The sequence below is a fragment of the Colletes latitarsis genome, chromosome 4 (genome assembly GCF_051014445.1).
Source record: "Colletes latitarsis isolate SP2378_abdomen chromosome 4, iyColLati1, whole genome shotgun sequence".
In the NCBI taxonomy this organism is placed as follows: Eukaryota; Metazoa; Arthropoda; class Insecta; order Hymenoptera; family Colletidae; genus Colletes; species Colletes latitarsis.
The window spans coordinates 42,056,969-42,074,188 of record NC_135137.1 but is presented as its reverse complement, the minus strand read 5'-3'; the positions used below and the strand labels follow the sequence as shown (position 1 = coordinate 42,074,188).

Genomic DNA, 17,220 nt, shown 5'->3' with positions numbered 1-17,220 from the left:
GCAAAGGGCACGGGCCCATGACTCAGTTTACACGGTACTCATTTTTGTGTATCGAGCGTATCGAATTTATGAAAACTACGATACAAATAAAACGCGGAGCACAACGATATTATACCCTTGACGTTCCGCGTACATCCAAATCGGATATAGACGAATACACGCGTGTTCGTTTAGCTTGTTATTCGATTTTGAAGAAGTTTATTAAGATTATAGATGGATCTTCGAAGATGGAAAGCGACCCGTCGCTCGCAGAATCGAATTCAATCGTTCGTATCAACTCGAAGTACTCCAGGAAAGAAATATTCAGTTTATCGCTCAATTTATTTGATTTCCTTTCACGGACCTTGACGCTAAAAATGAATTCAAATTCATCGAACAATATTTTCAAGGGGACGGTTTATCCTCGGAAATAGAACAGAATAGGTATTGTTACGGGAGCTATATCTTCCCGAAAGCAACAGTTAGCCTCTTATCTGAAAAGATAAATATCCGATCCTAGTCCGCGTTGGACCACGTGTTAAAGTACCCTTCTACGGTGTCTACCTGCACGAGCTTCCATTTTCTACTGAACAAATAAGAAAAAACAGGTATTGGAACGAGACCACAGATTTCGACCATTGCAGTAGGATCTAGAATTGTCCGCACAGTGAAATACATTAACAAAAATTAATTTGTTTCCTCCAAAATCGACGAACAATTTTCTATATGAGGTACACATGTGTTCAGTTTCAAAGAACGAGCATCAAAAACGATTATAGTTACTAGCAGATACTGTCTCAGATCTTTCAAAAGATTCACCATATAGTACCACCAATTATTATTATATTTTCTAGTCTAGCAAACAACCCCTAACTTCATCCTCCCGCGTCAAAACGAGTTTTGTTAACTATTTTCGTTTTCTATTCAGAAATGGACCCGCGGGGGATGTCTTCGCTCTTCGAACAGCAACAGGTAATTTCTGCACGTTTCGAATGTTACTAATAACCCTAGCTACGCTTCTAAATTCGCTGAATTTGTATCGAGTCTGAAAGGAGCCCTCGAGACGTTACGCCGCGAGAAAGATTGGTTCCTGGCTAATTGTCGTTTCCATTTCGGTGAAGAAACATCGCAGACGATTCCAATATGACCGTCGAAAAGATGTTTCTTGGCGTTCGTTGAGAGAGTCGCGGGTAAAAGCTGCGAAGCGTCAGTCACGCGTTCGGTTATTTAACTCAAAGAAGCGATAAACAAATGAGGTAACGCGGCGGAGAAGAAAGGGTGAGAAACGATGGAAAATCGTAATCAGCCGGGCTGTCGTCGGAGCGCGCACTCCATTTAATTGATTGTGCACCCCATAAGCACGCGCCAATTATGATTGTTCTCTGCATTACCCGGCCCCTTTCGTCTCGATCTCGCTTGGACACCTCTCTTTCTCCCACTCCCACCTTCGATACTCTCTCTCTCTTCTCCCGTTTTTCAATTAATTATGAGATTCGATGAGCTTTGCGGCGCGTCAAAGCCGAATCGCGTGTTAGGGAACCGTTCGAACACACGGCCATTTCTGCTTTCAAGCGACAGATTGTATTACAGGAGTTCGAATCTTAACACGGGACTCGAGGAACCGAATCTGGTTACGCTTCTCGCGCGGAATCGGAGACCGGATAACTTCAAAGCGACGCTTCGCGACTCGAATCGTTGTAGCTCCGAGAATCTATTGTCGTCGAGTTGGAGCGGCTTTCTCCGGTAAAAATAGGTGTTAACGCGACCTTATTCGGACTAATTTTAACACTTTCGCGGCCTGGCGTTTTGGGCTAACCTTTTCGCGGTCGAACAAATTATTGAAACTACGGATACAGTAGTCTTTTATTATTGATAAATGTTCTCTTGCGCGGCGAAAAATCGAAAATTAAATTCTACGGTTATCGCAAATTAACCTCGAACTTTCGTCGTTCGTTATCGTACAGAACGAAATTAATTTCGCTGTTATTAGTATTGTTCGTAATAGTATATTGCGAGCGTAAAGCGAATCGTAGTTGGTTCGGGAAGTGTAGACGGAGGATAGGATTCGCGAGAGGGCTGCGGTCATTACGGACTTCGGAGTGCTCGTATAAACTTCTACGGGCAAGTGAAACCATTACGATCAGCTGTGCGCTCGATCGATTAAGTAGCTTCGCGCTCGTGGAATCGAAAACACTTTGACGGAATAATTTCTGCCGACAGCATCGTTCGCAGGAAGTCACGAACCGCCTTCCTTTTCCTTTCTTCGAACTTGTATCCAAGTATGCTTTCGATCGAATCGCGAAGTTCGAGTAAACGACCGGCGAATTCTGCTCTTCTAGTAATTTTCTACTTCGACGCGTTCATCCCTCCACGTGTAGGCGACACGTTTACAAAATATGTCAAAAACAATTTGTTCTTTACGGTTCTTTAGAAATTTTCAGACGTTCAGAAGCTGTTCAATTTTGTGACTGTTTCTCAGAGTCAATTTCAACCGTTTCGAAGAGGATCTCTGACTCGTGGATGTTAACAAATTCCTGATTATAAATTTGTTATCGAAAGCAGAGCGGATGAGTATGGGGGCGCAGGGGGTAAAAGTTCGGTAATTAGAGAGACATTCTAAAAACAATGTTCGCTGCAAACGACGCTCGAAATGTTACATATTACCCTGAACGTGAGTGCATAATCGGTTAATGAGCGAGAGCTACACACGTCGAAGCGTTTCCGCATTTATAGCCTTACGTGCTGTAATGATACGTTCTCGCGTGTCTTCGACCGTTGTTACTGGCTCGCGATAAACTTTATTTTCTGTATTTTCGCAACGAAAGCGGTCGAGCGGCGATAAGTCCGGGGAACGAGTCTGCCAGGAAAAGCATCATTTACGTTAGAAATTAGTCTCGGAATATCATGGCAAATATTGATTTTCGACCCTGTGCTTTCCAATATCATTTTGCACAGCGTGTGCTCGGAATAAAAAACACGGTGTTCCGTTCAAACAGCTCTCGAGGAACCAAAGTAACAAGATTCGATTACCGGCGCTGCACCCCCACCTACTTGTTGTACAAATTTTCATTCGTCGGAACAAACAGTTTACGAGTGATTAAACGCGATCGATTTAAACTGAAAAAATTCGATCGGCGAATAAATTGGAGGCGTTACCGAAACTCGGTCCCTCCTCGGTTTTGTTCGTGCAATTAAATTAGATTTCAACAATTTTTAAACGCAGAAACGTTACGTTTTTGTCGATAGAGATTCGGCTTTCGCGTTAATGGTCGCGGGCGTGTTAAGGTCTTGTCTTTAAAAAGCGAGGCGGACAAACGGTTGAAAAAAATTCGCGAGAACGTCTTGGGACGACGCGAGACTCGAAATAACGAGGTCCGTGGTTCGCGTGGAGCGTCGTGACGCGGATCGAACGCGCGCGAGAGCAAGAGGGCGAGAATAGATGCGACTGTAATTGGATTTACAGTCATCGGTTCGGTTCGCCGACGGACGGAGGCCTAAAGGCCGACGATACTCGACACCCGGGAAAGTTGCTCGACGTTAACGCGTACGACCGTAGTCGTTGGACGCGTAATGGAACCCCTCCGGTTCGCGGCGCAAACACATATTACGTTCGAGACTAAATACAAACAATCCGGCGGTTCGTACGTGGCGGTATAATGCAGCCAGTCCCGTTGTTTCCGTCAAAATTGAAAATTACAGACGTCCCCCCACTCTTCCACGGCTCGATCCGTTTGTGTCGAAGGCCCCGCCAAAAGGGGGCAAAATATGAAATCAATATTTGCGTAGTCGCGCGCACGCACCCCCCCTCGAGCGACATTTGTACTAATATTTGCGAGTTTTCAGAGAAATCGGCTCGGATTATAAAAAATAATTCGACCGTATTGGTTAATCGGTATAAATGAAATTTAGCGACCGTATTTATTTTGATCAGCGATACGTTTGTTCTTCTGTGCGTGTGCGTGCTTTTTTTTACTGAAAATTGATACATTACGATTCGACCGGTCGGGGGTCATCATCAGATTAACCAATAAATGTATTTTTCGCATATAATTCTCCGACGATACTGCGAATTGCAGTAGAACCTCGATTATTGCGCATGATTGGTAAATGGGACGGTCCCTGAGCGACGATGCGGCCCGTGAGTGGTGGGGATACGTTTGGTCGCCTCGATTACTGCTCGAATACGGAACCCTAATTTCTTGCAGTAATCGGGGTACTACCGTACGCACTACGAAAAACAGTTCTTGCACGTAAAATTCTCTATAGATCCTGACTATAGTACAAAAATATCTCGTTTAACCACGTAGACGTTCTTTCCTCCTACCTCGTACATTATTCCCGAAGAGGAAACTAATTAAATACTCGGTTGTTTGCTTTGGAATAATTAAAGAGTAAACAACTTTGCTTTTGGTCTACCGTTGGGAATAATTTCAGTCCTAGGGTTCGTTCGAATTCTTCGATTCTCTCGGTTTCTTTCGCCCCGTTTCACCGATCCCCGTCTCGCGATACGCGAAAATGATTCTTGGCACGCGACTCGGGGGGACAATCGCGAGGGTGGAGAAAGGTTCACCCGTTCGCTGGGGGAGAGGATCGCCTTCGGGTTATCGCCGACATTTTGTAATAACTCGAAACATGCCGTAATTACTATAACCGAGGCGAGAAAACCTGGCTGTGGCTGACCATTTGCGTACAAACGCCGGGTTCTCTTCTGCGAGGACTTTCAGCTCTCCTCTCGGTTTAAATTATAGACTACGCACCGCTCGACTTTTATGTTGGGTCCGAGTTTATTAATACTGCACGCCGCGTCCTAGGAAAAACAGCTCGCGTACCGTTTTATCATAGCTCTCGTTCGCGATAAATCATCCGTTCCGCGAGCCCAGAAGTCGATATGGTCGCGCGACCTTCGACAATCGTTTCGGCGTTTGCGGAAGCTCGATCGAATCGACGTAACTCGAACTCGAAACGGTTTCTTGGTCGCGTGGTCGATTTTATATCCAGCGCTTTGTTTCTTAAAACGTCACACGGTGGGACAGATTCTTCTAAACGCGGTCGTGGTTCGGTTAATTCAACGATATTATAATTTACGCCTCGATAATCACGGTTTCGTCGAGTATCTTTTTTTAACGCTCGATTGAAAAGCGTGCGGGTCGCTGCTGGAAACGTTTAAATTCCAGGGTGTTTGCCCATTTATGAGACCTGCTCTGTGTGTGTATGTATATATATTTTTTTTCTTTCCCGCTACATGCAACCCCGAGGACAGAAACGTGTTTGCGACTGTCGCGGACAGAACAATGTCGCAAAAGAAAAGCTCGTCCGGAACGAAACGGTTACGTAAAACATCTCGGACAGGCCTCTCGACGAGACTTTGCGATCGAATGAAAACATTAGCAAAGGTCTGGATTGAATTTATTCCTTGTAGTGGCGGCTCGAAATCGCTGCTCGCGATTATTTAATCCGCGGAGAACAAAACGACCCGACGAGACCGCCCACGCTCCTCGAAAGAAGACGTCTTCGATGCTCGTTTCGACGGTGCTCTTCGCGATAACGTTCGTCGGCCGTTCGATTGATTTTTAATGCAAAATACCCGCGGGTGCGACGGTTTTTCTCTCGGTTCCCGCGAGGAAAGCCTCGCCGTGTATCGACGATGATGTTATTCAAAGTACGCGCGTGATTTTATCGGTTTTCCCGCGCCCGGTTCTTAGAATTCTGCTTGAAACTCAGTGCCACGTTTCTTTCTCGATTTCGCGAATCTATTTCGATAATAAATAGTCGAGCGTTTAAACAGAGACCCGGAGTGGGCGACGTTCGTTGCTTTAACTTAATTGGGTTTTGTTAACGAGCACAATTTATATCGCTTTGTAGCTTGGCTATGATTCTTCGCGAACTTCGGTGATAATGTTCGGCGAGGAATATTTGTTTGGAACTTCGAATCGCCGCTGAAGTTGAGGTTTCATGAATTAGTATAATATTGCAGGTCCGAAGTTCTAGTTACTGTACAGATACGGAGTGATTAAAATGGTTCCAAATGGTTTCTCGAAGCAGCTTGCACGTCCAAGTCTCGTGCCTCGAGTGCCCGTTTCGTGATCTCGTACAAACCCATGCTTTTCCGCCATGTTTTGTGGGACTATCGCTATCAGACGCGACGATAAGACGCGCGATATAACGCGTTCGACGGCAGTGATGGCTAAAATTGCTATCTAGATCAAAGTGTCCAGAATAACTGTATGAAAGATAAACTGGTTATCAGTAGCTCGTAAAATAAAAGTTTCAATTACACGATTAGTCGAATAATACAATTTTCAGGCGATTTCGTCAGCTCATAGCAGTCTCTCAACCTTTTGTCAGTTCGTTTCGTATCAATTCGAAATAATAAAATTATAAATTAGATAAAAAGGACTTTGACGAGGCTGACTGGTTTCCAAATAATAGAGTCGAGGATCGGTGGAGTACGCGTGCACCAAACTATACCGTAGACCAGTTTTCGTTGCGTTTGCATTCATAAACACTGGCATTGTCGTGTCTTGGTATCGTTCTCGATTCAGACTCTCAATCTTTGTCATTCCGTCGACGTGCCTACGTACTGTGATCGAGATTACACGGACATGATTCCAGTATTAGGTCCGTGTGCCCACTAATGCATCACTCGGGGTCTGCTAGATCCTACAAAGATCGGTATCCAAATCGTCGACGTACTAATAAAGGAGTCGTCCGCAGAGTCGAGCCAACACTTGCATAACATGTCTCGCATTGTACGCGGTAACCTCAGATCCTCCTCGATTTGCTCGCAATAATTTCCCCAGGCACAACTCTTAATCATACGTAAAGGGTTCTTCTAATATTATTAAGTTTAAGAATATACGTTCCACTGGTTAGCCAGAAACGCTTATTTTCAAAGTTCGAGAACGAAGACATTTATTACGAAAAATATACAGGGTGTTCGGCTACCCCTGGGAAAAATTTTAGTAGAGGATTCTAGAGACCAAAATAAGTCGAAAATCAAGAATACCAATTTGTCGATGGAGGCTTCGTTAATAAGTTATTAAGAATTAAATTCAAAAATTTCAAATCGTTCTAAAAAAATTATTTTCGGTTGGAGAGGTCGATTACAATCACTTTTGGTGAATAGACATACCCTTGAAATCCTACCCACTTTCGAGAAAAAAATTCGGAAAGATGTGAAATTTTTCGACAAAAATAAAAAATTTCAAATCGTTCTAAAAAAATTATTTTTAGTTGCAGGAATCAATTGCAAGCATTTTTGGTCAACAGACATACCCCCGAAATCCTATTCAGTTTCGAGAAAAAAATTATTAAACGTTAATAACTGTTTAACGAAGCCTTCATCAACAAATTGGTATTCTTGATTAAAATTTTTCCCAGGGGTGGCCGAACACCCTGTATAATGGATTCGTTTAAACATAAGTAGACTACTGGAAGATGAGGATACGAATACAAGTGATCGAAATTTGTATTTCATCGAGTTCCTAAACAATGTTTATTCTGTACTCCAAAGATAAAGAAGCGATTTCTTCGATGAAAAATCGTAACAACGCGAGTTTGCGACCCCTGCAGGGACTTCACGGTTAGTTTGCAAAAATAGTAGCGGAATTTCGGTTCTTGCGGACCGTTTTAGGAACCGGAAATGGCTACCGGAACCGTCCTCGAACCCCGGGGTTCGGTTTTTCGAGCCCGAGTGCTCGTCCTCGAACGCGACGCGTATTCGCGACGACGGAAAAGAAAGCTGCGAACAAAAGTGGCTTCGTACGACGTACGTAAGTACGTGGGAACACCATGGGATGCACTCGTCCGTAGTGCTATCGACGCGTCGAGCATTCACGGTGCAACGCGCGCTGAAAAACAGTCGTTCGGATGCATTAAAGGGAGACGTCGCGACGGCGACGCGGTACCGACGGTGACTTTTATTTTTTTTTCTCCCTCCCGCGTATCGCCATTATTTCGACATTAATACAGAGTAGCGACGAGGTAGGAGGGTCCCGGAATTACTTGTAGCAATCTTTGCGTACTCGCGTCGGTGGACGCCTTGTCGGACGAGGTTCGCTAAATGGCGCACGATCGCCGCGTCACGCAATTTTCAACGAGCCTTGCATCCCGTTTCGACGAGGAAAAAGAAAGCAAAACCGGGGGAGGAAAAAATATGCCCGCGAAAGAGGTCGATGGATGTAACAAGGTTTTATCTTTCCACGACCACGCTTTTTTCGCGAGTGCAACGATGCACCCCGACGGAGAGTGCAACTCTCTTTTTTTCACGAAACGCGTCCCTTTTTTGGGGAAAGATAGATTCGGTTTGTCATTTTGAAAAGCGTGGAGGGGCTGTGAACATTAGCACTCGACGAGACGAAGGAAAAGACTACTTTCAAATAGTCAAAGGGGTTAAAGTTGTCGAGTTAGGTCTTTACGCTTATAGAAGGATAGATTTTTCTTTTTAAATAAGCATGAGTGGACTGTATTATTCGTTAATGAAATTTCAAAGGCACGTACAATTTTGAAATGCTCCGTATGTTTACTCGGAATAGTTTCTACGTGATTTTGCATACATTGTCCAACTAGTCTCGTCTGTAAGAAACTGTTCCTTATAGAGGGTGTTTGGCCACCCCTGGGAAAAATTTTAATGGGAGATTCTAGAGATCAATTTGTTGATCGAGGCTTCGTTAAAAAATTAAATTAAACAATTTCAAATCATTCACGGAAAAATTATTTTCAGTTGCGGGGGTTAATCACAATCATTTTTTGTGGATAGACATACCCCCGAAATTCGAGGTCGAAGTGGACGAAGTCTCAGTCAACGCATTAGTATCCTTGATTTTCGTCTTATTTTTGCCTCCAGAATCTCCCATTAAAATCGTTCCCAGGGGTGGTCGAACAACCTGCATAAAAATTCTAAAAACTTGAATTGAGTTGTATCGTCGATGTTAGAATTAATAAGTACTTGTGCTCTGTTTATCTAAGATTTATTGGAATATATTTTTTAGGTACGAAATCTAAATAAAGTGCACCGTAATATCTTCGTAATATACTTCGAGTACAAAAAATATCGGTTAGAATTTTTTTTCCTCTGGCCTTTGCGGGTACGCAGGATAAACTTGATAAGGGTATTGTACGTTATTTGGTTTTATCGAGCAAACACCGTGTAATTAATTTTAACGAGGTTACATTGTCATTTTCAGGTGTAACGCAATCTTAAACACCATTATAAAGCAAACGCAGTGTACAAGGTATATACGTCTTTAATCAAAAATTACCTTTCCAACGGTATTGTATTCTCCGTTCGACAGAGAATTTTTTAGCACACGATGCCAGGAAAGAAACAACAATTTTAAGAAGGCAATAATTTCGTATGTCGCAAGTTAAACGTTAAATGTACACGAACATGTGCGCTAGAATCCCTAAAGAGTTTCAAACGTGCACGTCACATGCGTAATGTCTACGTATCGTAATCGACGTACGGACAAACGAATAAAATGCATATAAAGTGTAGGGAAATTACAGAGAAGAAATGCGTTGTAAGAGAATAAATATTGTGTATCATGTTGCGGTAATAACACCGGTAAATAATAATATACCTGCCTGTTCCTACGCGGGTATGGCGTCCATACCCACCTTCTCGTATCTCTATACCGCGTAACTTTGTTACATTCTCCTACTTGCTTTTCGAAAGAAAAAATTTCCAAGATTCGCAAATTTTAGCTGGCAAAAGAATCGATATTAAAAAAGTTCTAAGCTGCTAATCCGGGGCGTGAGCACGGTTTAACCGGCTCTATCGCGGGTCGCCGAGGGGACAGAAAAAATTCAAAGTTCGTCAAAGCCGCGGTCGAGGTTGCGCCCAGGCTGATAACAGTTTTCGGTATCGCGTCGTTTCAGAGACAGGTTATTTCGCAGCGGCTATCCCCTTTCAACCTCCCCGGTGTCTTCCCGTCGCGGCCACGATAGAAGAAACCCGGGTGCGTAGGCGTGACAAAGATGACTCTTGCTTCTAGCGACGGAAAAGAAAGAAAGGAGAGCGAGAAAGAGAGAGAAAGACAGAGAGAAAAAAGAAATTCGAGCTTCTGCGTCGCGGCAATTTCCGAGACCGATCTTCCGAGGCTTTCAAGCTGGGACAAAGGACTGGCAAAAAACCGGTCCTCGCATGGGTTCTTCGAGTTTTCCGAGCGGACGCGAAGGACAATAAAAAGATGCGTCCGAAGAGAATACCCGTCGACGTCGGTGCCCGTACAGTCGGTGTTAAGAAGTCGCTTTTCTTCGGGATGAACGCGAGAATCCTCCGCGAAATCGATTCGACGGGCAAACCCGTGATCGGGGATAACGGAACGCGGTTCCTGTCGAGGAGCTTCCGCTCCGTAAAACGAAATCTCGAATTTCTGCCCGGCGATTTCGGCCGCCACGGGTCGAAGAAACGGCGATCGCGAGGGCCGGGAGAGGGATTGAAAACGTTCCGCGATCTTCTTTTTTTCCGCGCGGCGCTGCTCGTTTCCGCACGCTAATTCGAAAATACTCGGAATAATTTTCAGCCGGAGCTATACCCACCCTATGTACTTTTTATGTGGCGCTCGGACCTATGTATCGCGGGCCCCGATGTACATACACAGGTACGCGTATATGCCAGCCAAGGTAAATATACAAGGTATATAAGGGTAGCGTGTAGGAGATGGTTGGTACATAGAAGTACTTGCTGGAAACGACTAGGGCCGTCGACCGGGGGGAGGGGGGGGGGCGGTGAGGCGAGGGAGACGGGCAAGGGAATGGAGAGATTCTATCCGTCTCTCTCTCGCGCTGTCCGTCTCTCTCCTCTCCGCCTCTCTTCCCTTTGCTCTCGTAGGGAAAGCTTCGAACGACCGCGATCCCGAACTGCCACTGACCGCCTCGACTATGGTCGAATTAATACCGATTTAATTTTCGAACGCAAGAGCCCCCCACGATCCCCGGATCGACCGGGAATATCAGCGACGAACGGTTTCGAGGCTCGCGGGATCGAGTTACGTGTCCTCCTTGTGAAACGGGAGCCCGTTTGGAAATAAAATCCAGCCCCGTGGCCGCCATGACGGTCGGTTTCCCGCGAATCTCGAACGCAAAAATCCTCCGCGACAGGATTGTTGCTGGTTTCGATCAACGACCCGATCTCTCGAGGCGCTGTCGGGACGAACGTTCGCCGAAAGTTGTCGGGGGTCCTTTCGACCTTTCCACGAAAATATCGATCGACGGGGAGGGGGGTTGATGTGGTGGAGGAGGAGGAGGAGGAGGAGGAGGAGGATGATGAGGGGGAACAGGGGGGGGAGGGGACGCAGTGGTCCGTCTTCTGGGAGTTTCGATTTTCCCGTGCGCGCACGGATTCGTGTGACGCGGGTAAATCGAGAACTAGAGGCGGAAAGAGACGCGGATAGCGGAGGAACAGAGAAGCGTGGTCTCGCGCGGGGTTCGTAGCTACCCCTAAGCCGGGCTGTGGCTGGTGCTGGTGCTGGTGCTGCTGGCTCGTTGCTAGGGGAAACCTCCAGAAAACTCTACACACACACATCGGCCCGTATGCCCGTCGACACGTACGCTACCAACACCGTTGCAAATTTTCGCGCATACAGACTCACACCGGGGACCACCTACAACCACGCACCGATGCCACGTACATGTACACGAACGCGAGCGCACGTACACGGGCAGAGCACACGCTCGCTAAAGGGGGCAACGAGAGAAGCTCACGCACGTACGAGTCACGCACACCTTGACGCGCCGTGGAAAATGTCGATAACGAAAAACCACTGCTCTTTCGCTCTCTCCTCCTGCCCCCGCCCTCCGTTACGCTCATTCTCTCTTCCCTGACCGACCTCTCTTCGTCCCTCCACCCTTTTTCCCTTTTCCGACGTACCCTCTACCGCCCTTCCAGGACCAGCTTCCGGGCAAACTATTTCATTGTTTGCGAAAAAACCGACGATTTCCTGCCGCGACGCAACGCAAGGGGAACACGCGATCCCGCGATTAGGTCACCGATCGAACCTTCGATTTCTCACGGAATCCCTAAGAACTCGCGATTTTCTTACGAAGCGCGCCGCGGACCTTCGGGAAACCACCCCTTCGTTCGCCCAAAACTCTGACGCCTACCTTAATTCTATAAAATTTGTTTGGAGCGAGAGAAATTAATGGGACTGATCTCTAAATAAAGTAAACTCAATGTATACCAGACGTACGTGGTTATTTTTTTACGTTAACGATGGATTCATGGATCATGTCGATCGTGCTTTAGATTCTCATACCTGAAGTCACAGAACTAAAAGAGAAACCGTGTTTTAGCGTACCCATCGACCTGGATTCTAATAAAAATATACGCATATGCGAGAAGACTATATTTTAAGAACATGAAAATGTCAAAACAGTCGTCGATATGCAATTGTTTGATGCAACCTGTAACAGCTGCAATGCTAAAAGATAGAGAAGAAGATCGGATGAAAGATGAGCGATACTGAGGGTCTAGCAAGACCCACGGCAAGGGTCGAACGCCAGCATGACAATTTTTTGCTGACGTTTCCACGCAGTTCTATCTCGTGACATCTGTCACTATGCACGTGGCGTAGAGTGATGTGTATTTGGCGGCCCTTCGCGTCCCGGATGAAATTATTTACACCGAGAACGACAGGATTAACAGAAAATGTGGAAATCTTGCACGGGTACAGCAATTTTGCCCAATTTCGATGGAAATCGATAGCTCAGGCGTTTCGGGTCCAAAAATCGACTAACCCACTTTGGATTGTTTAAACAGCGACGCTCGATAGCGCCATATTTTTTGAAACTATCGATCGAGTCGTAGATTTCGCAAGAATTCGTTGACCTTCTCGCGTTTAACACGAACCACCGTCGAGACCACGGGAAATATTCCCCGCGGCTACCGCGAAGACTCGTTTCACGGACCAAAAATCGACTGCCTCGCTCGAACTAGTTCCCAACACAGCGTGGGCAACGTAACGTTCGTGGACTTCTGATCGCGTATGTTCGAAGCATGAAAAAGATTGACGCGCTCAGCAACGCCCTCGATACACACGGAGCTTCTGCAGAAACGTACACGCGATCGGGTCGTCGATACTCCTAGCGAGAGATCTTCGCTGCTAGACTTCACGGTGGTTTCATCGCACCGAGCAATACAAGATTTTAAACGGCCGGAATTTCGAGAAAAATAAGTAGCAGTCCTGCGATCGGGTCGTCGAACCGACTTCTCAAGAATTCGTCGACCTTTTCGCGTTTGACACGAACCGCCGTTCAGACCACATGAAATATTCCCCGCGGCTACTGCGAAGACTCGTTTCACGGACCAAAAATCGACTGCCTCGCTCGAACTAGTTCCCAACGGCGAGGGCAATATAATGCTCGAGGACTTCTGACCGTGTACGTTCCAAGGATGAAAAAGATCGACGCGATTCGACGAGGTTTCCAGAGAAGAAGCACACGCAACCCCGCGCGATCGGGTCACCGATCGAACGATCGATTCCTGATGGATTCCTCGATCTTCTCGCGGTTTTACTTCTCCGGCGAGCGGCGTTGGACCACCGACGAGACCGTGGGAAGCCTCCTCGATACTAGAAGGCTCGTTTCAAGGACCAAAAATCTCGTACAATGTAATGTTGGACGCGTTTAGCGAAGGATCGATTTCTCAGGAATCTTTCGATCTTCTCGCGGTTTTTCTTCGAAAGGGTGGCGCGTGGACCACCTAAGAGACCACGGGAAACCTTCCCCGCGGCTGCCGGAGGACTCGTTTCATGGGCGATTTCGCCGCGAGAGCGAGAGCCGTCTCCCAGCGGACCGCGAACGACGACGAATCGGCGGAACAGGCGAGAGTAAAAAAAGAAATAAAGGAGACGAGGCGCTCGAGAGGCTGGCCCTCTCGGGGACAATCTCTTTGGTGGAACGCCGGTTGGCTGGAAGCGCGGGCTCGATTCGAGAGCGAAGAGATATAGAGGGAAAAGCGAGTCCGTTAACGAGGACGGATACCGCGTGGGCGTTGCGGTTCCTCCGTTCCTCGAACTACGATCGACGCTCGAACCTGCAAACGGATCAAATTTGATCGTTTTTACGTCTGTTATCCATGAAAACCATCGTACGATGCCTTTGAAACGGACTGACAACATACCATTCGCTAGTTCCAGTTAATAGTGAATCCACGGGGCATTTCGAGCTCTGGTTTGAGCATGTTTGACGCCCTGGAATTCGAGAAACTCTTAAACGCAAGCTTGTGGCTCGACGTTTCTATCCTAAGTGAAACCGTTTGTTTGAGTGACTTCGATAGATCAATTTAGCTCAAACCATATTTGGATATGGAGCAACATTTTCAAACTCGGACGAACGTTGTTCTTTCTTTTCGACTTACTTCCTCGTTTAGAAACACTCCTTTTCCTATTCGAGGAACACTTGGTACCCTCCAAAGGGTGTACAATTCGACGTTGATGCGCGTGTGAGCACGTTTGATCATCCACAACTCGAAGAGTAAGATACTCGGGATACTCGTTAGCTGTTTTAGCGTGTAGATTTAGCCGAGTTAAGAGCGAAAGGATCGCTAGATGCAGACAGCCAGTGATTCTGAAGGCACGCTCGTGGTTAGAGAGCGATCCTAGCCTTTGTTCGTCCCGAGGCCTTCGAGCAGAGAAAAAGAGAAACGACCGACGGGAAAGAGGGAATCGCTGGCGCAATCTTACGTAGCAACGACGTAATGGCTCTCGTAAAAATGGAGTCCTGCGTGCGCGATAAAAATTTACGAGTCAAATAATAACCCGAAAGCCAAGCCCGCGGGTTTCGACGTCGCGGCGGCGAGCGGCGTCTCCAAACTTGGAGAGACGCGGTTCCGCGACGAGGACGAACGAACCGGCGATCTCCGCGTGGACGTATGAATATTTTATTCCGCGTAGACGGCCGTAAACCGAAAGTAAAACGCGAATCTCCGTCGAGGAAAACATTGAGCTTCCGTGTGAATCGAAGCCCCGTTGCCGCGTCCCGCGGGGAAAACCGCCGTTTCGATCGAGAACTCCGATTCTCTGGACAAAATTTAACACCGTTTGGTAACTGTTAACACCTTGGTTTTGCGTTCGAACATCGCTTCAAGTTGTCTAACGCCCGTAATCGTGTCTTCGTTCGAAATGTGGTTGCCAAAAGGTCTTAAAATTATAAGTATATGCGACAATACGACGAAGAATAAACCGATGTTAATTAAAATTGTATCCCCCGAGTCGAAACGTTGAACTAATAACGTCACGTACGGTCGGAGAATCGAAGATCGTTGGTTTGCGACTGTTGAGCGTCGTCGTGGAAGTGCACAGAAATCCATAATTACTTGTTATTTCTAAATCTACACCAGCATCGAATAGAACTTGTCCACGCTGCGACAAATGCGTAGACGTGTTTCGACTTCCGAGTTGTAGAATGCGGTTAGTTGCGCAACCTGATTGCCGATGACTTCAGCGCATTTGTGGTAGCGCGGACAAGTTTTTTTTTTGTAGCTAATGTATAAGGTCGAAGAGTGATTTATGATAGAACGACGCTCGTGGCTTTTGTTAACGATTCGTTCGGTGGTATAATAACGCGTAACTTCGTTGGAGGATCGTTGAAAACAAATATGGCGGCCGTGAGGATCGAAAGCTCTCGTTGGAAAAGCTCCTGCAGTTACGAGAGAACGTTTTACGGATATTTCTCGTTAGCGGGGGCATCGTGTCGACAAGTTAGTCTATTATGGTACCGTCGAACAGGTGAATTCTTGCGGAGGCAATGATCGAGCCCGGGCAGTTTGGCGTTGTTGCTAAACTAGCCGAGATTAAATCGTACGAATGAATCGCGGCCGCGAACGCTCGAACGATGGGAAAAGTTGGCCGTATCGCCGACCAGGTTTCCAGGAGCACGAACGATAAAAAGAAAACAAACATCCTCGAGGAACAAGCGGAAGAAGAAGAAGAAGAAGAAGAGGAGGTAGAAAGAGGGTGGAGGAGGGGACGAAGAACGCGAAACGAGCATCGATTTTGGTCGAAGGTCGAACGACCTTCGGCAAAGATGGAGGAACGGGGGGATTCCCCTGAGTGGAATCGACGTATCGCCTTAGGTCGCGCCGTAGTTCCGAGTTTCCAGTTATAAATTACAGGGTAGACGACCGAGTTCCACCGTTTCTTCTCCGCACTGACGTCGGCGGCATCGAGTCTAGCGTCTCTTTCCCGCCTCGGCGCGAACCGACGCTCCTCACCGCCGTATCTGCTCCTTTTTCTCTCGCATCGCCCCCGTTTCCCTCTTTTTTCTTCCCTTTGGTCGCCTAACTGGCTCGTAGGAGAGCGGTATGCCGCTCCGCGTATCGAAACGAGCGTTCGAACCACGTGTGGTCCCCATTCATAAAATCCACGAGCCGCGTACCACGTGCATCGGAACCCCCTAAAGGACACCGGCGCGCTTCTAAAACACTGCTACCCCTCCCTTCTTACTCGCTCCTTTCCCTTCTACTTCGACCCTCGTAATGGGAAACGACCCATTCGACGAATATACCGAACGATTCCAAAATACAATGGGGGTTTCCGATACCTGGTCCTTTTTTCAAAAACATTTGAGATACTGTTTCGCGTAACGACCACGTTAAATACTTGTTAGATGCGAACTTTGATGGAAACTCAAATTCAGAAGTGACTTGAACTCTTAACTACTATCGTCGATACTAATTATTTGTTCCTATTTCCCTTTGTGCATACCTTACGAGCCCAACTCAGAGGGCTATCGATTTCGATTCTCTATTCACCACTTTTACGTCGATAATAATAAAACAGCAGTCTATGTTGAGGGTTGGAAGCAATTACCGAGGATGCACGAGTAAATTATATACGAAATAATTTCAAAGACCGCAAAATAAAACACTGTGGGTCTCCTCACTATACAGGGTGTTCGGCCACCCCTGGGAAAAATTTTAATGGGGGATTCTAGAGGCCAAAATAAGACGAAAATCAAGAGTACCAATTTGTTGATGAAGGCTTCGTTAAACAGTTATTAACGTTTAAAGTTCTGACCGTACTGAATTTTTTTCTCGAAAATATGCAAGATTTCGGGGGTATCTCTGTTGACCAAAAATGCTTGCAATTGACCCCTGCAACTAAAAATAATTTTTCCAAGACGATTCGAAAGTCCTTTTTTTCACCCAAAACTTTCAGCACTTAGTCGAATTTTTTTCTCGAAAGTGCGTAGGATTTCGAGGGTATGTGTATTCACCAAAAATGGTTGTATTTGACTCCA

The 17,220-nt window shown here is 46.4% G+C and overlaps 2 protein-coding genes across 2 annotated transcripts in view; one reads left to right on the top strand and one right to left on the bottom strand.

Annotated features, from left to right (window-relative positions):
• Dnmt3 (DNA methyltransferase 3) overlaps positions 1-17,220 on the top strand; it is a 129,942-nt gene that overhangs the window by 41,437 nt on the left and 71,285 nt on the right. The window contains exon 2 of the mRNA XM_076763394.1: positions 908-951. Coding sequence (XP_076619509.1) covers positions 910-951 — 42 coding nt within the window. The 5' untranslated portion in view covers positions 908-909. The remainder of the gene's footprint in view (positions 1-907; positions 952-17,220) is intronic.
• Tdg (Thymine DNA glycosylase) overlaps positions 1-17,220 on the bottom strand; it is a 106,659-nt gene that overhangs the window by 49,610 nt on the left and 39,829 nt on the right. The window lies entirely within an intron of this gene.